Source organism: Tamandua tetradactyla, chromosome 11 (genome assembly GCF_023851605.1).
Source record: "Tamandua tetradactyla isolate mTamTet1 chromosome 11, mTamTet1.pri, whole genome shotgun sequence".
Lineage (NCBI taxonomy): Eukaryota > Metazoa > Chordata > Mammalia > Pilosa > Myrmecophagidae > Tamandua > Tamandua tetradactyla.
Window position 1 is genome coordinate 29,228,426 of NC_135337.1, and position 26,902 is coordinate 29,255,327.

Genomic DNA, 26,902 nt, shown 5'->3' on the forward strand with positions numbered 1-26,902 from the left:
CTCTCTCACACACACACACACACACACACACACACACACATGCACACACACACACACACACACACACACCACTTCTGCTCACCTCAGTGTGCAGCTCTCCCTTCTCACAGAGCATTATGAGCTTCTTGCTTCGCACATACAGTAAGATGCCTGGCTATCCTGAAGTCTTCCAGTCACTTAGGTCATCTGATCCTTTAAGATCAAAATGAAATGGGAATCTTAGCATCTCTCTCCAAACCTCTAAATATTCCTGGCGGGTTATTCTTCTTCTAGTCTCTCTGGGCTCCAACTTCTGGATTCTACTGAATCCTTAATTGCTGCTCAGCCCCTCATCTCCTGTATGAGTTGTCCCTCTTCCACACCAAGTCACCACAATGGAAACTGCTCCAATGCCTGTACCTCCTACATCCAAGAACAAAAAATTCCCACAATAGCAGTTCAGGGCCTCTGAGAATCAGTTACCAAGACAGAAAAAGAAATGCAAGAGTTTTATTGAGGAAAATGCTTGTTATGGGTAAAAAGGAGAGAGAGAGCAGGAATAGGTAGACAGAACCTCAGTTCACAATGCTGTTCTGACACCTGTATAGAGAGAAGGGAAAAGAAGGAATAGGATCAAAGAAAAGCTTCAGACTGCAGTGCCACCCTGAGAAAGTCTTGAACAAGCAGATGGAGAGACTAGAGCAAAGACTACCCATTGGAGGAGGCCTGAATTGGGCAGGAATGGCCCAGCTGTAGTTTCCTGCTTATGTTCAATCACTGGCTGGAGCAGCCCAGGGAGAAGGTGGCCTTGGCATGAGCCTGGTGGTGGATCCTGAGGGCGCAGCAGCAGGACGATGGTGGTGACTGCACTCCTTACAGAAGGTACACTTGAAGACAGATCTGAGCAGCACACCCACCTGGCTACCACACCCACAGACTTAGCGCTGCCGGCTGAAGGCTTTTATTGAGGTTCTGGAATATAAGAAAGACTGGCGTTACATCAAGTCATGGCACAGAACAACCAGTAACTTAAAACCAAATATGAGACATTCTTGTGTTTAAAATCCTCTCCGGCACCCTTAGCTACTGTTTTAGTTTGCTAAAGCTGCCAGAATGGAACACACCAGAGATGATCGGCATTGTATACATGTGTGTGTGTGTGTGTGTGCTTTTTTTTAAAACTTTTTAATTGCAAAATATAACATGTATATATAAAAAAGCAATAAATTTCCAAGTACATTTTAACAAGTAGTTATAGAAACAGATTTTAAAGTTTGGTATCAGTTACAGTTCCATGATTTTTCGTTTTTTCCTCTAGCTGCTGCAAGACACTGGAAACCAACAGATATATCAATATAATCATTCAGCGGTCATACTCATTTGTTAAATTCTGTCTTCTCTGTTATACTTCTCCTTTTCTTTAAATAATATATATATACATAAAAGCAATAGATTTCAAAGTACATCGCAACAATTAGTTGTAGAACAGATTTCAGAGTTTGGTATGGGTTACAATTCCACAATTTTAGGTTTTTATTTCTAGCCATTCTAAGGCTCTGGAAGCTAAAAGAACTATCAGTATAATGATTCAGCACTCATACTCATTTGTTAAACCCAACCTTCTTTGTATAAGGGTTGGCTTTTAATAGGGGATTTATTTAGTTAAAAAAGATGTGTAGTTCTTTGGAGGAAAGGCAGCTAGATTTCATTTGAGTTTCTGTGTCACAATGGAAGGCACACAGCAACATCTGCTGGCCTTCTCTCCTGGCTTCTAGGTTCTAACAGCTTTCCCTGGGGCAATACTTTTCTGTATCTCCCAACATCTGCGCTGAGCTGTGAGTGCTGAGATAGGGTATGCTAAGCTGCTGAGATCTCTTCTGACCTCTCTCTTTTCAGTCTCCAGCTAATTAAGTTAAACTTCTTATTGTGGAAGGCACTCCTGCTGGCCAACTGCAAATGTAATCCGCCATAGATGAATTTCACATACTGATGATTTAAGGCCACAGAAACAGAACAACAGGGCATCATCACCTGGCCAAGTTGACACCTGAACCTAACTATAACAGCCATTTACTGGGTGTCCTTGACAGCATCACCACCTTGCTTCCTTTCCATCAGCTCCTCTTTGTCATCAACTCATCCTTTCTAGCTGCCAGCCACCGAGTTTTAATACTTAGGCAAAGCAATTAAAGCTTGTGATTTCATCTTTCATATCCAAGGTCTTTTGCTGCACAAGATAGTCCTATCACTAAAAAATTCTACTTCTATGTTTAAAACTATTGTTTTTAAGCCCATTACATAATTTTTATTCACCATTTGTTTAGAATTTCAGAATCTCAAATTGTGCTTGTTTGAAAGGATTATGTACCCTAGAGAAAGCCGTGTTTTAACCCTCATCCAATCTTGTGGAAGCAACTCTTTCTGTAATCCCTATTTAACAATGTAAATTGGAATCTTCTGATAAGATTATCTCCCTGGTGATGTGAGACATCTGTATGTGGGCATTAACTTGATTAGATGGAGATGCAACTCCCCCCATCCCAGGTGGGTCTTGATTTAGTTTACTGGAATCCTTTAAAAGAGGAAGCGTTTTAGAGAAAGCTTTAGAATGACAACACAGCCATGAGAGGAGAGAAAGACAAGAGAACCACAGAGTTCACTAGCAGCAACCTTTGGAGATGAAGAAGGAGAATGGCCTTGGGGAGCTTCATGAAGCAAAAGGACTGGAGATGAAGCCGGTAGGCATTGCCATATTTGCCACATGCCTTTCCAGTGGAGGGAGAAACCCTGAACTTCACTGACCTTTCTTGAGTGATGGTAACCTCTTGTTGGTGCCTTACTTTGGACATTTTCAAAGACTTGTTTTAATTGGGGCATTTTCTTGGCCTTAGAACTGTAAACTAGCAACTTATTAAATTCTTCTTTTAAAAAGCCATTCTAGTTCTGGTATATCAAATTCTGACAAGTAGCAACTAGAACAGGTATTAATTGATAACTGTGTGCATTTGTTTTTGCCAAAGAAGTAATAGATATGCTGTCTAAGATCCTTACCATAACTGTCAATTTTTGCATCACATATGATTCCAACTTAATATAATTCAACAATATTGATTGAGCTCCATTCAGTCCTATAAACGGTACCAGTCACTTTGAGAGATTGCAAATAGAATAAAGATTAGCTTCCATTCCCAAGAAATAAGCTAGCGTCTACCTTCTTGAGACAGAATATGTGGAAAGATCCAATGAATATGGCCCTACTGACTGAATGATTGATGAGGTATCTAGGTGGAGAAGCTAAAGATGACTTCCAAGATTCTCATTCAGATGGAGTGATGAAGATATTTCTGAGCATGAGTAAAAATCAGAAAAAATAAATTGGGCTTTCTCAAAATTAAAAACTTCTATGCATCAAAAGATATCTTCAAAAAAGTAAAAAAGACAACACACAGAATAGGAGAAAATTGTTGCAAATAATCCCCCCATGATAAAGATTTAAAATATGAAATATATAAAGACCTCCTACAAGTCAATGACACAAATACAAACATCCCAATTTTAAAAATGGGCAAAGGTCTTTAATACATTTCTCCATAAACAAATGGCCAAGAAGCACACAAAAAAGATCTCAGTATCATTAGCTATTAAGGACATGCAAATCAAAACACAATGAGATACCACTTCACAGCCACTAGGATGGTGTTTTAGTTTGTTAAAGCTGCTGGAATGCAATATATCAGAAATGGAACAGCTTTTAAAAAGAGAATTTATTAAGTTGCAAGTTTATAGTACTAAAAACTATAAAAATGTCCAAACTAAGGCATCCAGGGAAAGATACCTTGATTCAAGAAAGGCCAATGGGTCCAGAACACATGGCAACATCTGCTAAATTTCTCTCCGAGCTTCTTCATATGGATTTCCTGGGGATATTTTCCTTCTGTATTTCTGAAGGTCTCTGGCTGTTGTGGGCTAAGTTTTTTCCAAAATGGTTCCCTCTTAAAGAGCTCCAGTAAGGGACCCCACCTTGAATGAGTGGGGACATATCTCCATGGAAACCACCTAATCAAAAGGCCCCTCCCACAAATTGGGTTGGTAACATCTCCATGGGAACAATAAAAAAAGATCCCGCCCAACAATACTGAATGAGAATTAAAAAAACATGGCTTTTCTGAGTACACAAAGTTTAAAACCAGCACATTCCACTTTCTGATCCCAAAAAGACATGTTCTAAATGTTAAAATAAATTTAGTTTGAAATGCTAGTGGTAAAAGAAAGCGAGGGGTAAGGGGTATGGTATGTATAACTTTTTTTTTCTCTATTATTGTTTTATTTCTTTTTCTGTTGTCTTTTTATTTCTTTTTCTAAATCGATGCAAATGTTCTAAGAAATTATGAATATGCAACCATGTGATGATATTAAGAACTACTGATTATATATGCAGAATGGAATGATATCTTATTGTTTTGTTCGTTTGTTAATTTTTTTAATTAATAAAAAAAGACATGTTCTTTCCATATACAAAATACATTCATGCAATTACAATGTCAGAAAGCCTTAAACCATTTCAGTGACAATACAAAAATCAGAAAAAGTGTAAAATCTCATCAAAGTGAGCTACAGGCATGGTCTGTCCTAAGGCAAAATTCTCCTCTGGCTCTGGACCTGTAAAATTCGAAACAAGTTATCTGCAGCCAATATACAAAGGACGGAAAGTCTTAGAATACAAATTCCCTTTTCCATAGGGTGATATTGGAAGGAAAATAGGGGTCAAAGGTCCCAAACAGTTCCAAAACTCTGCAAGGTAAACCCCATTGGATTTCAAAATCTGAGAGTCATTTATCCTCAGGGCTTTAGAAAGCAGCAGTATCACCCTTTTCAAGAGCCTATGCAGTGGTTCAACTGTCTCCAAATGCAACCTTGGGGGACAGTGGGGAGACCACATTTTTTCTCAGTTTCACCCTCTACAAACATTGGGGCAGCACCCAGGATCACCACCATCTCCAGAGCACACACTCAACCCCCTCAGAACAATGTGGTGGCAGCAAGGCTCTTCCCAATCCCCAAGGAATGTGTTCCACCCTCTCCAAGGCCTGAAGCACCACAACTCTTACAAAGCATCAAGGTGGGAGGCCCACCCTCTGCCTTCAGGGCAAATGCACCCTCTCCAGTACATTGGTAGGTCCACTCTCTGAGTCTGAGGTTTCTTGGCTTCAGACATTAGCTTCCATGGTTCTGCCTTTGAAGTTATTTTTCCTTCAATTTGTCACTGTACTGTCCCTTTTAGTCTAGACTGGCAGTGGTTCCATTTATAGATGCCACAACACTCTTGTTGGTTTTCTATGTAGTATGCAGGGATCATAACCACCAGACAAAAGGGACTTTCCACAGATCCTTCCTGGATAACTCCATCTAAAATCCTCACTTGTCCTATAATGACTAACTACATCCATGTTTCGTTAACTCCTCACACGGGGCACTATTCCCCAGGGTCTCACTTGCTGGAAGCCCAGAATTTTCCCAGTTACCAATTTTGTTTTCTTTGTACATGAGAGTTCAGTTCTCAACTTATCTCTTTTCTCTCACATTTTACTATAAACTGCAAGGAACAAGCCAGACTGTATTTTCTACATTTAGTTTAGAAATTTCTTCTGCTAAATATCCAAGTTCATCACTCTCAAATTCTGCCTTCCTTCTACAAAGAATGCCTTCCTTCCAGTTTACAGCAGCACATTTCTCATTTCTGTCTAAAGCCTTGTCAGAAGTATATTTAGGATCCACATTTCTACCAACAGTCTCTTCAAAACATTCTAGGTCTTCTTTATCAAGAATCTCACAACTCTTCCAGATCTTCCCCTTATCCATTTAAAAAGCCATTTGCAAACTGCAGCAGCACCCCTCTTCTCTGCTACCAAAATCTGTTTTAGTTAAAGCTGCCAAAATACCAGAAATGGAATGGCTTTTAAAAATAGAATTTATTAATTTTCAAGTTTACAAGGACTCATACAGATACTTGTATACCAATGTTCACAGCACATTGACAATTGTTAAAAGGTGGAAAAAACTCCAGTGTCCATAAACAGATGAATAGACAAAATATGAATAAATTAAAAAATGGAATACTGTTCTGTCATAAAGAAATAAAATTCTGATGTATGCTACAACATGTATGAACTTTGAAGACATTAAGGTAAATGAAATAAGTGAGACACAAAAGGAAACTATTGTATGATTTCATAAATATAAAATATCTAGGATAAGCCAACTCATAGAAAAGAAAGTAGAGTAGAGGTTACCCAGGGCTTTGAAGTTATTTTTAAAAATCAGGTAAGGGTGAGTTTAGCTTATGCAGGGAAGGGAAGAAGTGAGTAGTGATGGCTCTAAACATTAGACGAAGAGATGTGCAAAGCCAGAGATAACTTTAGCATGCTTAGAAGCTGAAAGGAAGGAGCCAATGGAGAAGGAGTTAATGGAGCTGAGAGCGGATGGGCTTATTGATGAAACATCATCCTTCACGAGATCCACAGAAATCAAATCCATAGTGCAAGTGAGGCATTTGCCTCGAAAAGGAGCAGGGGCAGAGTGTCTTCAGGAACAGGAAAAGAAATCAGGCTGAGAAGAACTGGAATTGTTTTGAGTGACAAAAAGGGAAATTGAGGATGAAGTTGGCCTTCCCAGCATCTTAGAGTGAGAACACCAGATGGGACTGTAGGAGTGTAAAAGACTCAGAAAGGCAATAGAAAGCCAGCCAGAGATGACCCCCAAAAGTTAGGAAGGTGTGCACTTGTATCCTTATACTGTCTACAATTCATTTGCAGCAATAGCTAACACTTGGGTTCTTATTATTCAAAGCACTTGTACATGTATCATCCCTTTTAAGCTTTAAACAATTAAGGTAGGCTCTACTAAAATCCTTTTTTTATATATATCTTTTAAAAATATTTTTATTGACAAAACAACATACAAACTCAAACATTCTTAACATACGAACATTCCATACTTGGTGTACAATCAACGGCTCACAACATCATCACATAGCTGTATATTCATCACCATGATCATTTCTTAGAACATTTGCATCACTCCAGAAAAAGAAATCAAAAGAAAAAAGAAAAAACTCATACATACCATACCCCTTACCCCTCCCTCTCATTGACCACTAGTATTTCCACCTACCCAATATATTTTAAACTTTGTTCCCCCTATTTTTGTTTTGCCTATACCCCTTACCACTCCCTTTCATTGATCACTAGTATTTCAATCTACTCAGTTCATAAAATCCTTTTCTTGAGATAAGGAAACCAAAAATAGAGAGGTTTTAAAAAAAAGCTTATAAAACTTGGCTTTATCCCAAGTTGTCTAACTCTAAAGCACATGTTCAAAACACCCCTTATTCTAGAATACCTACCCTTTCCCATTGCTACTTATCAACTTAATGTGCTTGCGCTCTCTCTCTGCCCCATCCATGAGTCCTCAGTATGACTTTTCCACTCCTGGTTCTGGGCCTTCCTGTATCAGAAATATCCAGTCTTCCGTTCTCTGTCTACCAAGAGCACAGTTCCGTCATCACCTTTCAAGGATTTCTTCATGTACACTTTCTCTATGATACCTTCTCTTTTTTAGAAGAATCTGAGATTGAAATTCTCTTGCTCATTCATATACTGCACAATGTATGTGTGGAGGACATTACTAGCTTTCCAATCTATAGATGCCCAAATACCCATTTTGGTTGTCAAAGCCATGTTTACTTCTGTGTCCACACTGATGCCAAGTTCTTTGGTTATTTTATCTGTTCCCATTACTTCCTTATCAGTCCCTATTCCATGAGATTAGTTAATAAATACCATTTGCAGAATATGATAATGATGCCAATAAGAATTCATTTGCCAGCCTCTATAAATTTTAATACAGTAGCTAAAATTTAAATGCACAAAAACTTTCATAAGGATTTTAACTAAGTCAACTTTTCTTAAAGTCAAATTGTTTTATTTTGTGATTTCATTTATTTCTAGGTACTTGGTAATTTCACCCTGATGTTTTTCTATATTTAATTTTTTTTTCAATTGCTCCTGAGTTAAAAGGGAAAAGCTCGCAATTTTTGGCTTCTTTTCTGGTCCATTTTCTTGAAATCTGCTAAATTTACTTGGCTGGAATTTCTCCTGACTATCTATATTTTTCCAGCTATCTAAACGCTGCATTAAAGCAGTACTAATCTCTGTAGCTTTTTCTTCCCACTCAGAGATTGTCTCTTCTCTAGTCATCTGAATTTATTAGAGGGGAATCCTTACTTGCCCTTCATTCATCACTTTTCTAACACTGTTTCCATTTCTGATACATTCCTTTGGCCTTATGGAGGCAAGACCAAAAACCTGAACTATAATAAATTAAAAGAAAACCTCATTCCATTTTTCAAATTATTGAATGTTTCCCCCCATCATGATCACGTTAAGGTATTTTAAGAATCATTTATTGTTGCAGCTTTTACTAAGGCCATCCTTGCATCATTCTCTATTTTATATTTTCTCAGTTCACTTTTATACCTTCTTGGTATTATTTCAACTCTCCTTCCACTCCCACCTTTTTAATCCTTTCTTTTTTAAATGTGCTGGTTTTATAAATCAGGAACCTTCTGTTTTTCTCATGGTAACTTCTGGTTATTTTCTCTCATGTGATCCTTCTCCGTTTACTAGTTTGCCTGAGCAGTTAATTCATTTCCTGGACACAGAGGGTTTTTCAGAATCCTTAATTTGTCTTATTATCTACTTTGTCCCCTCAGTCAACTCTTTGTAATAGTATCTGCTTCTTCTAATCCTATTTAGCATCTTCGTGCTGCGTTATAATCAACTCTCCTCCTTCTTTTGAATAACACTGCTGTTGTGAGTTCATCCTTCTACTTGCCTTTCCCTCCATGATTTTGGTTTCTTGACTGATGAAAGTCAAGCTTCTTCTTAGCTTTCTGCCAATTTAATTTTAGGATTGAATGTCAGAAACAATTTTATTTAGGGCCTAAAGTAAATCTTTCTCTCTTGCGCCAATAATCATGTGTGATGAATACATTGACTTAAAAATAAGTGAATTCTTAGTTTCATAAGCCAGTCATACTTTTTCTATCATCTGCTACTTGTTTCAGAATATTTCATGCCCTTAATTAATCTTTATAGTCACCAAAATTATTCTTAAATGTCTTTACATGCTTTCCATAATAAAAATTATTTCCTTTTCATGAATACTCTCTTAGTGGTCTTAAACCAGCTATCTCGCTAATTAATACTCATGCTTTAAGTGTTTCCTCTTATGTCTCTGATGGTAATATTTTGCTAGCTGTTAGAAGCTTAATCATTTTTCTATTTGTGTGTGGGGGGGTGGATTGGGGTGGAGCAGATTTTTCTAAAGTAGTTTAAGAAGTCATTCTTATCTGGGATTCATAACGTTCGTTTAACAGTCTCAAAGAACTTCGTGAATAATGACAGTTGTTTTAGAGTCTGACCCACGCGGTTTAAAGGGGTTAAATTATGAGCCGCAAACCAAACAATATGGCCCTGACAGAACCAGAAAGAAAGCCGGCATTCCTAAAGGAAGTCTCGGGATCCTCTTACACCCACACCCCACCAGTCCTCTCTTTTGTTATTAGCTTGTTTCCTCCGATTGTAATTCATTCTGTATTCCTTCCTGCTCATCTGTCTTGGCTAATCACGCTTTTCCCACGCTACAGGGTTTTAATTTCCTCAAGCTATTGCCTTATCACCAATGTCTACACTTCCTTGGCTCTTTCTCACCTACCTCCAGCGCACCGCTGACTCTCGGTGATGCTCGTAGGGCTGCTGCATTTCGCTGTACCTTGGTTTGTCCTTCACTTTAACGGGAGTATGATTTCTCCCTTTCTTCCAAGGCAATTGCATCAAACCCAGCCATTCTGAGATCTGAGTTCTGAGATTATTTTAATGGGTGTTCCGACTGGTTTCACTAGCAAAGAAAGAGGCTGCAAAGATGTGTGTTCCCTCTAGTCACCAGATCATTACATTCTCCCAAACAGCCTTTTCGTTGTCCTTCTTTTCAACTTTTATAAGTTTCATAATTATAATTTATAATTTGGCACATCCGCTGACCAAAGCAATTATCTCTGTGCTCTAAAATCCTGCGTGACATTTCCACCCTGTGTCTTTGTCATATGGTGTTGGCCCATCATAATGCACAGATGCACTAGTCAAGTCTCTTTGCCCAGGGTTAAGAGGGGAATTATATCACAAATGATGTTTTCTAAAGATCTATTGCCACTCCTACATTAAGAGAGAAATCTAATATTAAATGCCGACTAACTTTCTACCTATCCTAGGGTGTAAATACGGTGAGGCATCATAGATGCTTGCTGCTGCCAGTTTTTGTTTCATTTTGCACTTGCAGGATTGATCCCTCTTTTTCCTCTTAGTCCCTGGGGGATGGGAAAATGAACTGTCCTAGGTGTGCCAAGGAGGTGGAGCTGAGGCTTTATTTTAAGACAAGGGCTCTGATTGCACCTGACCGGGGTTGAAATTTGATACCTTGCTGCACTTACCTCTCATCTTCTTCCCAGTAAACACTCCAGCAGGAATGTAACAGCAGTTGTCGCTTTGATTTGGTTGGTAAACTGCTTAGGATGTTAATTTCTTTTTTAAAAAGTGTTTTGTTTAGGTTTTTCTTCTTCCCTGAAATCAGCTCCAGGCACAGTTCTCCCATCCATCTTTTTTTATACGGGTCAACAGGCAACTTTTCTTTAAAAACCAAGATGCAAAAAAATAAAATAATAATAAATAAATTAATAAAAACCAAGACTCCCATAGTTCAAAAAAAGCCTAATTTAATAATAATAACAACAGCAACAATAATAATAAACCTGTCTGAGAGAAAGCCCCCGATAACCTGAGCCATGTCAATGGTTTTGTGGTATTTAGATTCTCGTCAGTAAAAATATTTGCACACCAGATGGTGGATTGTTAGGTGCACTCATCCCAAACCAAAAGTTAAAAAAAAAATCGTATGCACAAAACACTGCAGGGGAAAAAAATCTTCATTGGTTTTTTTCCAGTCATGTTGCATGAGTAATGGTAAAAGCAACAGCTAAAACAACAAGATTACTGTGTTGAATCCTTAATGCATTGTCAGGTATAAAAACTCCAAGTAGTGCAAGAAATATTTTCTCCCGCTGAATAACACATGCTTTAAGTACAACTCACGTTGACAGTTTCCCAAGCGTACTCGTTGCCCCCAAAACAAAATCATCCTGCAGTCAGAGGAAGCTCTCTGTGGCGGCCTGTCTCCTGCAGACGGCCGTGCTGGGAAGGAGCCAAATTAAGTAATAGACCAACAGTTTAGGGCTCTAGTCACTAATCCCAAATGACTTTTCCTCTGCAGGTTGGTTTTGTTTCTAACAGTCAGTTCTCAACCATCTACTCGAATGGGTGGGGAGACACAGGATGAATAAACCAAATCAGGATAATAGAAAACTAAATTCATAGTTAACTGTGGAATGTATGTTATGTTTGTGGGAGGGCTGTTATTTATTTATGTCACAAACTGTGGCCACACTTCAGGGGCCTTGACTGTCCCGTTTGTTGTTTTAGAGAAAAATGTGAACCGCTCTCTGAAAGAAATCTGGCCCTGCCGGTGGCTTATGCCTCAGTCTCCCTCTTCACAGAGGTAGGTTTACCGAGGTAACCTGGCCTGGCTTGAAATCTTCATTTTCATCTGTGAATGCCAAATTCCTAGGTGCAGACTTGCATCTAATCAGAAATACAAAGTTTCAACATGTTAAGTCCTGCCAGATAATTTATCCTTGATTTCTTGCTGCTTGATGCATATCAAAGCTTAATAAGGAAAAAATAACATTTATGGAGGGATTGGTCCAGAGTTTATTTTGGATATTTTAAACTTTATCCCCTGAGGGAACTGATTTTTAGAGTGCTTCCCTAAGGTGTTAGTTCCTGAGTTACTCCTGGACTAACACTATTTTAAAAAGCTATTGGAAACTCCCTTCCTTTAAGTGTTATTCATGATCTCATACCTCTTTTGAGGATGCATGGAAGGAGCTTTTTTCAAGCTTCCAGGGTCCTGAACGACTGGTATATATCCTACAAAACACTGTGAATCCTGTAACTGGTCTCTTTCCCTTGTGGCTTAGAACCAAATTTGGGTTCTTTTTTTAGTAGCTGCTTAAGCTTTATGGTTGGAATTTCTGTGTGGTGGCTTATTTCTTGCTTCACCTTACTGTCTTGCTCTTATTTTCTCTTTGTTCTGATTTGTCTAATTCGTTCCCATCATACTGTATGATTTTTATTTCACTTAAGACGCATTTTGAAATGAGGTGGGGATTGAATGGATGCATTGCATTGATGCGATCATTCTTAAGGCATTTCCCGAGCAAACATCAGCAATACCCTTGGAGATGCCCCTAAATTAAGAATGGTTATGGGGAAAAAATTTAAGATTTTCTTAGTAACCCCCAGATAATCGAAAATTTGATTTATGATGTCTTGATAAACAAACCCTTAGGACAAAGCTATTTTTAATTAAGTTGGTTCAGGCCCAGAGGGCAGTAAGGAGAGGCGGACCTCAGACTTAAAGGAAGAAGAAGCAAAAGCATCCTGCTGAGAAAACCAGGACTCAGAGGAAGTTAGAAAGGTCCTATATGCCACCTTACTGGGTGAGAAATTATTCTGAAAATGCCCTGTGTGGGCCTGTGCTAGAACCAAGGCCTACTTTATCTTGCTTATAGTACTAGTGAGCTAACATTTCAGCAAACTATAACTTGATCCTCATCTTACATCCACCCTTGATAATAAGATTTATTTATGAAGGAGGACCGGTTATGTGTGAGACGAGGTGAGAGATACCTGGGGTGAGGTCATGCCTAGGAAAGCATTGCCTCTTCTCCCTCTTATTTTTATTGTTCATTCCCATCACCTCTTCCAAGTCTTTGCTCCATGCCCTTTCTCAATGAGACTATCCCTGACCTCATCCTAATTGTAACTCCCAATTATTTTGCATTGTACCTATCACTTTCCAACATAGTACAGTATATTGTTTATTATAGTTTTTGTGTTTCTTTCCCACTAGCACATAGACTTCAGGAGGGCTTTTGTTCATTAATATATCCCCAATACCCAGAACAGGACCTGGTACACAGTAGGTGCTCAACCAGTAGCAGTCGGATAGAATTGAATTGAAAAGCAACAAACTTTTGAAGCAGGCGCTGGCTTTGATCTCATTTATATTTTTGAAAGAAAGCTCTGTGCTGAGTGGAACAAGTGTTTTAAATCCACAGGACACTTTTCTGCGTTGATTTATGTCAACCCCCAAATCTAAAACCTAGAGTTGGCCAGGAAGATGTTATGCTTTCTTTCCTTCTTTTTCATTCTGCTTTTAAATCACCCAGGTAGAGGGAAAGAGACAAGGGCGTTAGGAGGCTTTTGGCAGCGGGGGAAGAGCCCCAGAAGGAAAGCCAAGCCAATCACTCCATCAAGCCAAGTCAAGGCAGAAGCACAGACGGCATGCCTGCCTGTCAATAAAGCTCAGAAGAACTGGAACCGATTAAACGACAGGCTACAAAAGGTCTGTTTGTGTCTTGATTCTCTTTGCCAGGGCTTGCTTCTGCCTTGAGGAAGAAACTGTTTACTTTTCATACCAGTTTTTTTTTTTAAATTTTCAAGTTTCACTCAAAGCCAAGCAATTTGTACTGGTTAACTCTTCTCTAAGAAGTCTGTTGAAAGAAATTGCCTTGGGATGGGGCACTCATACCCCATTAAGAGGAGACTTATTAGTTGCATAGGCTTAGGAAGCCTACTTACTCCAGGCTGATATATTCATCTGACAAATAATTATCAAACATTTTCTCTGTGTATGGCCTTACCGGAGAGTTAAAGGCACAATCCTTACAGGTTTGCGTAATCCAACTTACTTCTAGTTGAGGAAATGACATAATGTACACTCTCAATCAGAGTCAACAATGCAAAATCTGCCCCCAGGCAGTTTGTGATTAAGTGCTAAACAGGTGGTGGAGACCAGAAGTGGTTTAGAACAACTCCCAAATGCCAGGCTGAGTAGTTTCCACCAACACAGGCAATCACACGGTAAAGAAAAAATGTAGTGAATTTTTCCAAGGCTAAAGCTATTGTATTTATAGAACTGATAATTTTCCTGAGATTATATCTTTTTTTTTTTAGCAGTAAAATATCTTTTCTTTTATTGACAATCCTATATTGGACTTTATTATTATTTTTGGCAATCCTATATTGGATTTTATTATTATTTTTAAGATCTCACTGATGCATTTAATCTTCCAAACTAGACACTACTGCTGTCAGGGTAAGCAGGATGTCACAGCAAGCAAGGGTGGGTAGGAGGGGATTGTGGACTGGGTAGGATGAACTGGATAGGAGTCTGAGAGTCAGCCTGGAAGAAGTTGGACAACCTATATAAGTCTCAGCACATTTTTTGGTGCCCTGCATTTTACCAAAACTCTTTGTGGAGAAGGTAGGAACAATGCCATTGATTAGGAATAGTTTGCTTGGGAGTTGGTCAATCTTTGTGAAGTGTGTGGAAGTGATTATTGGGGAAAAAAGTTGAAAGGTAAAAATGGGGCAGATTATGGAAAGCTTTGAATGTCCAAGGACATAGACTTGAGAGGTATGGCTGCCATTAGAAGTTTTAAAGCAGAAAGGTCACATTAAAGAATCTTATTTTAGAAAGATTAATCTGGTATCCAAGTGCAGCATGGAGAGGAGGTGGGGCAGATCGTATTTTGAGAGGCCTGAAGTTGATATAGTTTGGGGAGACTTATTTAAGAAAACAGAATATACAACTGCAAAAAAAAAAAAAAAAAATTGGGCACAACTTAAAAGGGGTCTCTGCAAGCAAGGTCTTCTAAAGGTTCATTAGCTTCATGATAAAGCCATTTCCGGAAGGGAGAGAATCTGAAGGCAGGGAACTCAAGCAGAAAGCAATTGTAATATCCCAGGCCCAAGAGGAGAAGAGTTTAGAACAAAGTGTCAACAGAGAAAACAGGGGATGAGTTTGGGCATCAATAGGAAGGAAAAGTACACAATCCTTGATGAGCATGGGTTCTGAACAGGGGAAGGAGACATCAGCGATGAAACTGAGGTTTGGGTGGCTGGGTAATAATTGAGCTGCAGCCAGAGATCAGAAAATAGGACAGAAGATGTTTGAAAGGCAGAAAAATAAAGGTGTATTGCCTTTGGGTGGATGGCAGCATCTTTCTGAGGAGGAAAGAGACAGTTAGCCAAAGTCATTAAGTGCTTAGTACAGGGCCAGTGTCAGCATCTTGTTTGAAGCTGGGTATGTGAGTGAACATACCTCTCTAAGGGAGGGAACCTGAATCTGAAGGAAACAGTACCCTTAATAAGAGGGCATTTCCAATCTGGTGACATTTTCAATCCTGCTCTCCTACTGGCCCCAAGAGATCTTGGAGGAATTGAAAATTGTATTATTTTGCACCAGGAGTCAGGATAAAGACAGGAAGCAGTGGTTGCTGGTTACCTTTTCCGGAGGTGGCCCGGAGGATGTTTACAGGAAAGATTCCTTTCTGCCCTTTGACTTGTAGAGCTTTTAAGCTAGAAATAGGGACTCCTGAGAAGAAGTCCTAAGGAGACAGAGCAGATGCAAACATTAGGTAAAACCTGAACAGAACTTCCCAAAAGACAAATCACCCTTCCCAGGATGCACAACTCTTAAAAAGGAAGGTGGAGGGGTATAAAAACCTGGGGAGAATATTCTTCAACACAGAATCTCACCTCTGCTCCTTTCCCAACCCTCTTTAACCTCTCCCTTTGCATTCCTCCTCTTTCCATCTATTAAACAAGAATACTCAATGGGGATGGGGGAGGAAAGCCAGTATAATGAATGTTTTCCTCAAATGATAGGTTATTTTGAAAGACCAGCCCTCATCATTGTTGTTATTACAGTTATATTAGCTGAAATTATAGTATTTACCAAGTATAAGTCTAAGTTAATACACTCTAGAGTTAGATTTGGCCACCTCTAGTGCTCAGCAGATAGTAGAGTGGACCTCAAATCCTCGCACATGCATGCAATCCTTGTGGGGGGGTCACCTGGGTGCCTTCTCTGAAAGATGGAGATATCAATATCGCCTACCTCATAGGATCATTGTGAGAATTCTGTAACCATGGAAAATGCTTATAGAGTGCTCTGAAAGACAGTAACTACAAGGGTGGAGTCAGGTTTTGTGGGACCTAAACTTGTGTATGCTTGGGAGCCTCCCTTAATAAAAAGAATACAAATCTTACATTTGCAAATTGTATATAAACATATGACTGCATGTACACATTAAAGGCCCTCCCTCCCAGGGTCCAGGACAGGATTCATCTGCTTCAAGGTAAACCCCCTCTCTGGATAATTGTTCAAAAGGAACGTCCGCTCTTGCTGTCATTTATTTATTTGAAAAGTGTGTACAGAGCGCTTAGTATGTGCCAGGCAGTGAGCTTGCAGCTGTGCGTTAGGGATGTTGGACATGTTGGACATCTGGAGATTCTATGCCCTGGCAGAGAGAAGGTCATTAAGTATCAAAGCAAACCAAACTTCTTATCTAAAGAATGTGGTTTGATTTGACAAAATATCCCAAAGCTAATAAATGGCCACAGTTCACTATTACAGACCTCAAAAGAAGCTGTGCCAATGGAATAGATGAACTATGTGTGGCCAGTATTTATGCATTGCTTTAGAACATTTGCAACACCATAATCACTGATTAGAATATAGTTGGATTATCTTTTTCCTTTTCTCACATGTGAATTAAATAAAGCAGTCAAATGTCCATAAGCCAGTAATCAAGCTTAAGTCCTTCCTTGTGACTGACCCTGTATTTCATTCCCAAGGACAAGTCCATGGATCAGTGGAGAGCTGAGCTAGGCTTAGGAGATCTAGGTCTTTTTCCCAGCAATACTCTCAGTGTTAGCTAATTATGTGATGTCAGGGCAAATCCGTTCATCTTGATGGGCCTCATTTTCCCAATCTGTATGGTGAATGATTTGGGCTATGATTTCCTTTCTACGGTGATCAACTCATCCCAGTTTGCCAGAAGCACAGAAAATCCTGGGTCTCAGAAAACCCCTCAGTCCCAGGAAAACTAGGATGGTTGGGCAGCCCCCTTTCAGCAAGTATTCAAACCTGACACCAGATTTTTTTAAATGTACTTGATTAAATGGAATAAGGCTATTCACCTCTTTCCCACCCCCCAGGAAATATCAAAAGGGAATTTAGCAGCCAAGTCAGACTAGGACAAGATTCCAAATGTGTAATTTTTATCAGGTTTTTTGGAAAGGGGCTGATTTTAGATCCCTCAGAAATGCTCTGGTAAGGGAGGTTTGTGTGTTAACGATTAGCCAGGAGGTGTTAAACTCTCAGCTGATCAACTTAAAGTGCTTTTTACTTTTTAAATAACTAGCTTGACTTCTCATGGGACCTACAGTAAAACAGGCAGGAATTTTTTTCTCCTCAAAAGGCATACTTCTATGACATGAGGGGGAAAAAATGAAACAAAACATCAATAAACAAAATTAAGGTCCACTACTTGTCTGATCCTGCGACTAAAAGGAAAGCTCAGCCTGGAGTATGTTGAAACCTCCCCCTCTCTTATGGCGGAATGCATTGCTAGGCCTGCCCGAAACTCGAGAGTCCCCTTTCCTGCAGAGGGTGATTTCAGCCACATTCCAACTACCATCAGCCAACAGGCAGAGCTGGAGTAAAGAAAGTCAGTGAAGATTTGAGGGTTTTGCGAGAACTTGTAGAAGTGAAATGGAGACCTGACCCAAGCAAAAGAGGCATTTCAGCTCTTTTACTTTAGTTGCATATTTTTAGATTATTTGAGAATACTATCCTAGGTACATGGGCAGTTATAGTACATTATTGATTTGATTGGGTCTTGCTATAGGGCCTAAAAGTTTATCTTGGGGTTATGAGTACTACCTTCTCCCTCTAAGTACATAGAAACCAAAAGAAAAGAAAATCCCTCATACCGATTATTACTCTTTATAGGCAATGGCTTAGTGAACCCTTTTTATGGTCTATACTGATAGAATCTGTGTTTATAGATCGGTTATAGATAGCTAAACCCTTTATTATCATTTACAAAATGCATACATCCTTTGAACCTCATACTTTAGGATAATGTATATAGCAAGACATTAATATTTTCCAATTTTATACATGCAGAATCCAGGTGCCTTGCACACAGACACAAAACTAGTCAGTGGCAGAGCTAGGCTAAAACCTAGATCTCTGAATCAAAATCAGGACTCTGCTAAAGCACAAAGCAAAATGTGTTTTGCTTTTTAAGTGTCCTAGAATTTTTGCTACTCTTTCTGGTAATGTCTGTATCATCTAAAGATAATGATTAACAGGAATTTAGAGGGCATGTTTAAAAAGGTCAAAAACAGCCTTAGGTAACATCTAAATTTAAAGGACCAGTGGAGGAAAAAAAAAGTCAGTGGAGAGTGCATACGTGCTCAGAGAAGGGGCAGAGGACCCGGCATGCTCTGTGTTCCTCCTAAGATAAGGGAGGAAAGACAGAAAACTTGTCTGTAAGGATATCAAGTGAGAAGAGAGTCCCGGGTTTGATGTTCAAGGAGCTACTGATGACCTCAGAGAGCATAATTTCACCAAACTATAGTCTCAGGTTCAGTTACCCTAGACTCATCCCCACCCCGGACATCGTCACCCCATGTTCTCCGACTGCCTCTTGCCCACTCAAGGGCACTGAAGAGGGTCTCCCTGAGACAGGCTTGGCCTCTGAACAACTGACTCCCTGGGAGTTCACTTTTACACCGAGTGCAGCATTTTAAGTGCTGGGGTTAAAACAGTAAACAAAATATTCAAACTCTGCCCTCCTAAACTTACCTTCTGGTGGAGAGCTATGCATCAAACAGTAATAAGGGTGATATTGGGTGGCAAGAGGTGCTGTGAAGAAAAATAAAGCATGGGGTGATTGTGGCAAGGGAGGGGGCGGCTATTTTAGATTAAATGGTCATGGGAATGATCCCTGATAACGATACTGTTTAGGAAGAGAACCAAGTAAAATGAAGAAGCACACCAAATGGATGGACAACTCGGGGGAAGAGAACTTCAGGCAGAGAGCAGAAAGTCCTGGAGGCCAGAAGCAGCAGAAAGACAATAGGAGGTGAGATCAGAGAGGGATGGGGAAAGGGGGACACGGACACATCACATAAGGCCTTAAAAAACCACAGTAAGCTCTTCTGTCACCAAGGATTTTGTCAAGAGCAACTAGAAATATGAAGCTGACATTTGCTGAGATCGGAAAGCCTGGGGAAGATGCAAGTTTGGGGGCAAAGATCAGGAGTCAGGTTTTGACATATTAGATTTTACATGCTCATTGGTTATCCAGGTGGATATACTGCAAAGGTGGTTGGAGTCTGGGTTTGGGGGCTAAAGTTGCACCTTATCATTATTGACATGTAAATGTTAGGTAAATCCGTAGATCAAATATGGTGTAGATGGAGAAAGGATGAGGTCTGAGGACTGTGCCCTGCGATGCTCTCACATTTAGAATTCAGGAAGCTGTGGCATCCAGCAAAGGAGACTGGGAAACAGCCAATGAGGGTAAAGCACTTACAGAGAATGATGTCTTGGAAATTAAGTACAACAAGTACTTGAAGAAGGAGGAAGGGATCAGATTTATACAATGCTAACAGGTCAAGTAAAATGGGGGCCAAAAACTGACCATTGGATTTGGCAACATGGAGTTTGTTATCTTGATAAAAGCAGTGTCAGTACAATGATGGGGAAGAAAGTCTGATTGGAATATGCTCAAGAGAAAATAATACAGGAGGGAGTGGAGACAGCAAGCATAACTACTTTTTGAAGGAATTTTTTGTCATAATGAGAACCAGAAAATGAGGCAATATCTAAAGGGTGAGAAAAAACTGTTTGTTAAAGATGGCGGATGCTACAGCAGCTCTGCAAGTTGATCAGAATGAGCCAATAGAGAGATGGAAATTGCTGTGGGAGAGGGGACAGTTGCAAGAGTAAGGCTTTTAAGTGGAGGAAGGGGCTTAGGTGAAGGTTGGCATTAGAGAGGAAGATGGATTGTTACAGAAGGAGCCTTGAAAAGGAGGGAAGGCTGAGTATAGGGCTACAAATGCAGACATTTGATAGACTTAGTGGTACATATATGGTAACTCTCTTATGATTTCTTTTTTCTTAGTGAACTAATAAGAAAGCCCAGCATCTGGAAATCTAGGAGGCTTGAAGAGAAAGGAGAAGAGGGAAATCACGTTTTAGGAGAATGGGAGAGTGAATAGGCTGAGGAAATTGGCCAGGATTTCCAGGGAGCCCTAAGCGTCTGAAGTCACTTAAGTTTTGAAGTCATTGTTGGGTTTTCAAGATTAAACTCACAAACTCTAGGCCTCCCTTTGCCCCCATGCCTACATAAACATGCAATTTTCTTTAAAACATGGAGAATTTATTGTTTTATTTGATTTAACAAACCTTCCTGTCACATATAACCAAGTGCTTGCTGCACAGTTGTAGTCGAAGGTATTTTCTCTCTAGGGGCAGGACTGGCTGATGGAGAAACAGACAGGGGGTGAATGGGGGTGGAGGAGAGAGAGAGAGAAGGAAAGATGATTTCATTGGGCGTTCTACCTTTGCCCCCCATTAACAGAGGGGAATCAACATCTTTTGAAGGCAGCAGCTCCCACGAAGGAGGGAAAAAATAGCTGGAGAATGTGGCATAGATTTGAGATCAAGTGACCTTCCAAACACTGAGCCCTTAAATTGGTCAGGCCTATCTACTCAGGCCCAAGCTTCAATGGATCATGGCAGACTTCCCCAAGGGATCCTGCCTGAAACCTACAACGCACAGGAGAAAGGACAGAGAATATGTGATCCCTTGTAGGAAACTCACTACCAAGAGGTGAGAGGCAAGGAAGGTGCAGGACTCCCCAGACCCAGTTTCTCCTTCAAAAGTCACCTATCAGGTAAGTCATTCCACTGGGGGTTCAGTGGGGGTGGGGGAAGGGTGAGTGAAAAGAGTAGAAGGTGGTGAGAAGTGTGACACTAGTTTATGTCCCCCACACGGAAGTAAGCATCAGGCTTGGGAAAGGAAGATTCATCTCCCAATAGTTGTGAATTCAAAGTGAGGCCTTGGATTTTGGGGTCTGCCCAGTTCTATGCCTGGGCCTTGGTATCCCGGAGGTAGACAGAAAGGGAGCAAGATATCTGAAGATATAAGCAAGGAATTTTTTGCCATGTTGACTTATGAAATCTGAGCTAGCCAAGTTGGGGATTGAGATAGTGAAAAGGAGGTAGGTGCAATCTGTTGGAGGCCCAAGAGAGGTTATAGAATGGCCTGCTTTGGGGTTTTAGAGAGAACATGCTGGAAAGATCAGTCTTTTACATATTTGAAAATTACTACCTTGGTCACTTTGAGTCTCCTCTTATCAAGATTAAATATACCCAGCCCCTTCACTAGTCCTCACATGAGAAGGTTCAAGTACATTTATAAACAGCATGGTTGCTCTCTATCAAGTATGCTCCATGTGCCCCTTTGAAAGAATGACATCTGGAGACCACTACAGACTCCCTCCAGTGGGAGAGGAAAGGGACATCTTCCCTGGTCATAGACACCCTCCTTCACAGATACAGGAAGGCTCAGCTCTCATTCCTTCCTCCTGCTAACTCAATTTGAGCTCTCTGTCTACTATAACCCCTGTGTCTTTTTTTGCCCATATCCTTCTGCCAGGCAATAGCTCTGCCACCCCATAGCTGGGCAGCTGGGTTTTTTGGACCTCATGTGTAAATGTATCCATATTATACAACGACAGTTTGGGGAGTGATTTATTTGTGGGTCATTTCAATTCTTACTTAGTGACATTGCTATCCATTTAGTAATTATCATTTATTTTTAGTTTCAGAAGTTTTTGGTGGTGAAGGGAAACAAACACAAATCTATATTAAGGACCTTTAAAATGTCAGTCTTGGAATATAGCAGAAGAGATGGTTCCTGATTTCCTGGACTGTACAGTATAGGATCATAAGAAGATTCTTTCTGTGTTGTTGTTGTTGTTGTTGTTGTGTGTGTGTGTGTGTATGTGTGTTGGATGAGAGGGATCTCAGCTTACCTAGAGATCTGAACTTACCTTTAGGAATTTCTTCTTCCCTCTGGTTATAACAGAGAGCTCAACTTACCATAAAAAGCCACTCTTTCACATCTACATTGGGGTCCATCCTTCTTACCTATTCTCTCTCTTGCATCATCCATCTCTCTTTCTCTGCTAGGTGATACTTTCAGCAAGCTCATCTGCTGGAATACTTTTCACCCTTAAAAACTTTCCCTTGACCCACATTCTCCTCTGTAGCTACTGGTTCATTTCTCTGTAACTCTCCGTAACAAAACCGCTTGGAAATGCACGGTACGTCTAGGTTGGGAAAAATACCGACGTGTTTGGAACAGCTGTGAGCGTTATGACAAAGAGCTGATAAGTGGAGAAGAGCACTTTCCAGGGTGTCAGGCCCTGAGATCAAAGCCCTTTGCAAATATTTTGATAGGAGGCAGCTGTATTATAGCAAAGCCTGCACTGACCTCTGTCAGAAGGTCATTGCTTGCACCCTGGCTCTGCCCTTCTCTAGTTGTTGTGGCCCTGGTCGAATTCTTTAACTTCTCTGAGCCTCTGATTCCTGATCTATCAAATGGAAGTAGTGACATTTCTCTCATCGATTTCTTGTGATAATGAAGGAGAATACCTGAAAGTGAGAAAGAAATGTTAGGGAATATTATGGTCCAGTAATGTACCTCCATTTGAAAGAAAAGGGGTTGAATTCAACCTGAGTCTGGGTCCCCATCCACCCCCTCCTCACCCTCCCTGCCAAATCAGAACCTGTGCTGAAGACTTGTATTCCCCTATTGTGCATTTGGGGATGTGATTCCAGGGAACAGGGTGGGGGGAAAGGAGTGAAACAGGGAACGAATGAAAGTCAGTTGATCAGGGCTATGTGCAGAGGTGCATCTCAGAACTGTTCGCTTGGGGGGCAGAAAGGGGGCCGTTCATCCATACGCTCCCATCGCCATACGTCAAGAGTAGCACACAGGTGTGGACTCCCCTCTCTTCAACGTTGCACACTCATGAGTGCCAAGTGGATTGCTTGGACATCACAGATTCCTCAAAGGAGGAAGTGAGAGGTAAAAGGTGTGGGGTGAGGCAAGGCCATGTCAGCTTCTACCTTCAAAACTTGCTCAGAATGGTTGGCTGCAGAAGTGGCTGGAATAAGACCCAGGATTGAGAAGATTTGAAGTGGTATGCAAGATGCAACCCAACCTCATCTGACAAAAAGGAAAACAAACATGATATATGACTTAGTTTGGGTATTTATAGCAGGTATTATGTGTCATCTCTTTGTAGGGAAAGAAGGCAGACCTGAGACATTAGTTTTCCATCCTATTCTTTCAGACACAGTGTCATTCCATGGAATTAAGAAATATAATCCCCAAATGCCCTACTCACATTCATATATACACACGGTTGTTTTTTTGGTTTTGTGTTTTGTAAATATGATCGTATAATGCATTATTGTTCTGAGACTTGACATTTTGTGTGAATCTTTGAGATTTTTTTATGCCAGTGCATTATTATCCATCTCACAAAGATTCATAGCTTTCTGTTTATGAATGTGTGACAATTTCTTTAAAGCGTTCCCCTATTGAAGGGCAGTTTAATTGTTTCTGATATTTCACCATTTCCAACAGTGCTATAATGAACACATCTGTGTACAAATATGAGTATTCTTTAAGCAGAGAAGCTTGAAAATGAATAGACAGGAACATTCTGATAATATTGCCAGATCGCCTTCCTTAAAGGCCCATGCCAGTGTTACCCTTAATCTTTTTTGTTTATTTCTTGGTTTCATGTCTTGTTTTATAAGGCCATTCCCACGCCAAACCAATAAATGCCTCCTATATTTCCTTCTAGTACTATAATAATTTTGTTTTATATTTAGCATATATCATTTTTAATCAATCCAATATTTTTAGTGGAGGTGGGAATTGGTGAGAAATGGAGATGAAACTTTATTTTATCCAAATGGATGGCCAATTGTTCCAGCACCACTTATTAAATATTCTAGTCTTTCACACAGTTTTGAAACGCTGCCTTTATCTTATAGTATATTATTTTATGTGCAATCTAGTTTGTGACATGGATGTACTGTCTATTCCAGCAACAGTTCTGCATTATTTAATTATGGTAGCTTTATAGTTTGATAACATCTAGAACAATATTGCCCCTATTGTTCTTATCTCTCTCTCTCTCTCTCATTATTTTTATGTATTTACTTATTTAGACAGCCTTTAGAATCAGCTGACATTCCACTACAAAATCCCGTTGGGATTTTGATCATGAGTGACTTAAATATTTTCTGTAGAAATATGATTCAAAGGCATCCATTTGAAATAAGGTAGGGGGGAGAAGATCTGATGTTTGAAGAGAGTGAAAGTATGAAACAGTGATGGAGAATAGAAGAGCTAATGTATCAGATTATCCTGCAGATGAGGAGAAAACCATGGAATTATAATGGCATCAGTCTGCGCTGCGAATCTCTTCATCAATGCTCAGCTGCTCAAGGGCGGAATACTTTGAGTGTGTTCACTCTGGGATTGTGTTTTGCTGAACAAGGGGAGAGAGAGGCAAAAAATCGAAGATATCTTAATTTTCCTTTTCTTCTTTCTCTAAACATAGAATAGGAATAATTATGCTCTCTATTCACCAAATAACATATGTGAATAAAAGAAGAGAGGTGCAACTCTTCTGTTTTGTTGTTGTGAACTTCCATAAAATAAACATTTTAACTGTCTGCAAGGAAGCCAAATTACAACTGAGAGTTGCATAAATAATTCATCTTGCATATGTATCGTATATTTTATCACGTTATACTTGAGATATGTTCCTTGTGACACTTTCATTGTAAATCCCTATTTTTTTTAAGTGTATATATTTTTCCTTAACGTTTTCTCTCTTTTCAACTAAGCAATCTCAGATGTATTCCCAGGGGAATGGGGCAAAATTGGCACATATCCATTTGACTGTTTAGGGATTGGTTAAAGTGTGGGAAAATTCTGAGGTTATTTTCAGGTTATGACATTTGACTATATCTTTGCAGGTCCAAAGCACAGTTTATTTTTAGAAGTATAAAGATACATTAGTCTTGGTCTTCACTGAGAGGAGAAATTTCTGCTATCTTTCAGGAACCCTCATTCAATTAAAATCCTGAGTTAGAACACTGAAGGCCTAAAATCCAGATAAAATATAATAGTCTCCTAATGTTTCAAATTACCTATTGATGTGTTATATTTTCCTTTACTTGGACAATCAAAGCTAAAAACTATTAAAGAAGGGAATCATGGGTCAACCCAAGGTTTTTTTTGACATCTTCCCTCTCTGTGAACCAAGCCTTCAGCAAGATGGTTTCCTGCCTTACCCTGAGGCAACAGCTCCAAGCCCTTTCTTTAGGCTTCCTGGACTCTGGAATGCTCCCTATTCCCATTACAGCTTTCAGTCTGCTGGCCTGGTTGGTGGCAAAAGACCCAAAGAACTTGCAGCAATCTCAATGGGACCTATGGCCCAACTACCTCAAGGAAAAGGGAATGATGCCCTGAAAGTTGGTTATGAAATGACTTCTTCCAAAGACATCTATCTGGCTGCTGATCACTATTCCTAGCAGCCTTCAGAACATTCTCCATATTTCCTTCAGCCATGGAAGCTGGACTCATGTCATTTTAAATGAATAGTCCGTCCAGTCTAGACTCTCACTAAACCAAAATGGGATCAGGTGGGGTAACCACATTTTTTAAGAGCTGCCAGCAGCCTCACATTCAATTGCTGTGCTCTGAGCTATCTTATGTATGATCAACCACACCTTATCCCCTTAGATTTCAAGGACCTTGTTGTCTGGTGGAGAAAACAGACATAAAACAGATAATCACACAAATGGATAGAGCTAGAAATTGTTAAGTGTTATGAAGAAAATGGAAAGACCTTAATGAGAAGTATATTGGGGAGTCTAATTTAGATGGAGGAGAGAGGGGAGGGGGATTAAGGAATAACTCCTCTGAGGAAATAACATTTAAGCTAAGGCCACACCAGGACAAGGGGTCAGCAATGAAAGAGGAGTTGATCCGCCCACTGCTCCTCAGAAACAAGTGATTCATCCATCAGGAATGTGAGACAGGGAGGATTGAAACTGGTTACTTCAGGGAGCCCTCAGAGCAGGGACTGGCACACAAATTAGGTCTTGGAGGAACCCCACAGCCTCTTGCCTATTCACCGTTCAATGAGTCCACTCATTCATTCATTCACTCATTCACTCATTCAGGAAATAGTTATGGGATAACCACAAGTGCAGGGAATTATCCTAAATGATGAAGATTCCAGAAAAGAAAGACAGCCTCCAGGCCAGCTCTAAGAAGGAGGGCAACAGCCCAGCTTGGGCTCTCCTCGGATGTCCGCAAGAGACACCTAGATTCTTCCCTTAAGGAATCTGTTAGACGCATGCATACTGTATATGTTTGTTAAACCCTCTTTATCTAGGTCATACCCCTCCTCACCCCTGGCAAACTTGTACATCTACCACTTCCCCAACTAAGAGATTTGAACTCAATAATTCCAGCAGAGGCAAACGGTACTTACCCATATAAAGCTAAGAAAGAGATCACATGAGGAACAACATGGCAGGATGACACCAAACACAGCTCAGCTGCCCAGTGTCTCCAGATAAACATAAGGAAAGGTCATCCAAACACAGGAAGACTGCCGTCCCCTTCCCTTTTCCTTTACCTCCTCCCCTTCCTCCCTCTAGTTCCCTTATCCCCAGAGAGTGAACCCAGCCTTTCCCAAAAGTTTATTCTCGAGAACTC

At 40.1% G+C, this 26,902-nt stretch overlaps 1 protein-coding gene across 4 annotated transcripts; it reads right to left on the reverse strand.

The window, feature by feature from the left end:
• Positions 1–475: 475 nt before the first annotated feature.
• LOC143649445 (uncharacterized) lies at positions 476–26,752 on the reverse strand. 4 transcript variants are annotated; one of them, XM_077119481.1, is made up of 5 exons: positions 26,676–26,752; positions 22,580–22,740; positions 15,502–15,604; positions 10,526–10,721; positions 476–951 (listed from the first exon to the last, which is right to left on the reverse strand). In XM_077119481.1, exons 1-5 carry the CDS (start codon positions 26,677–26,679, stop codon positions 918–920), a joined length of 498 nt encoding a protein of 165 aa, XP_076975596.1. In that variant the 5' UTR covers positions 26,680–26,752; the 3' UTR covers positions 476–917. The 4 variants fall into 4 exon arrangements, 1 of the variants encoding a protein (XP_076975596.1); XR_013159003.1 differs by lacking the exons at positions 22,580–22,740; positions 26,676–26,752 and adding an exon at positions 16,001–16,109; XR_013159001.1 differs by lacking the exons at positions 22,580–22,740; positions 26,676–26,752 and adding an exon at positions 15,955–16,087.
• Between the last annotated feature and the right edge of the window lie 150 nt (positions 26,753–26,902).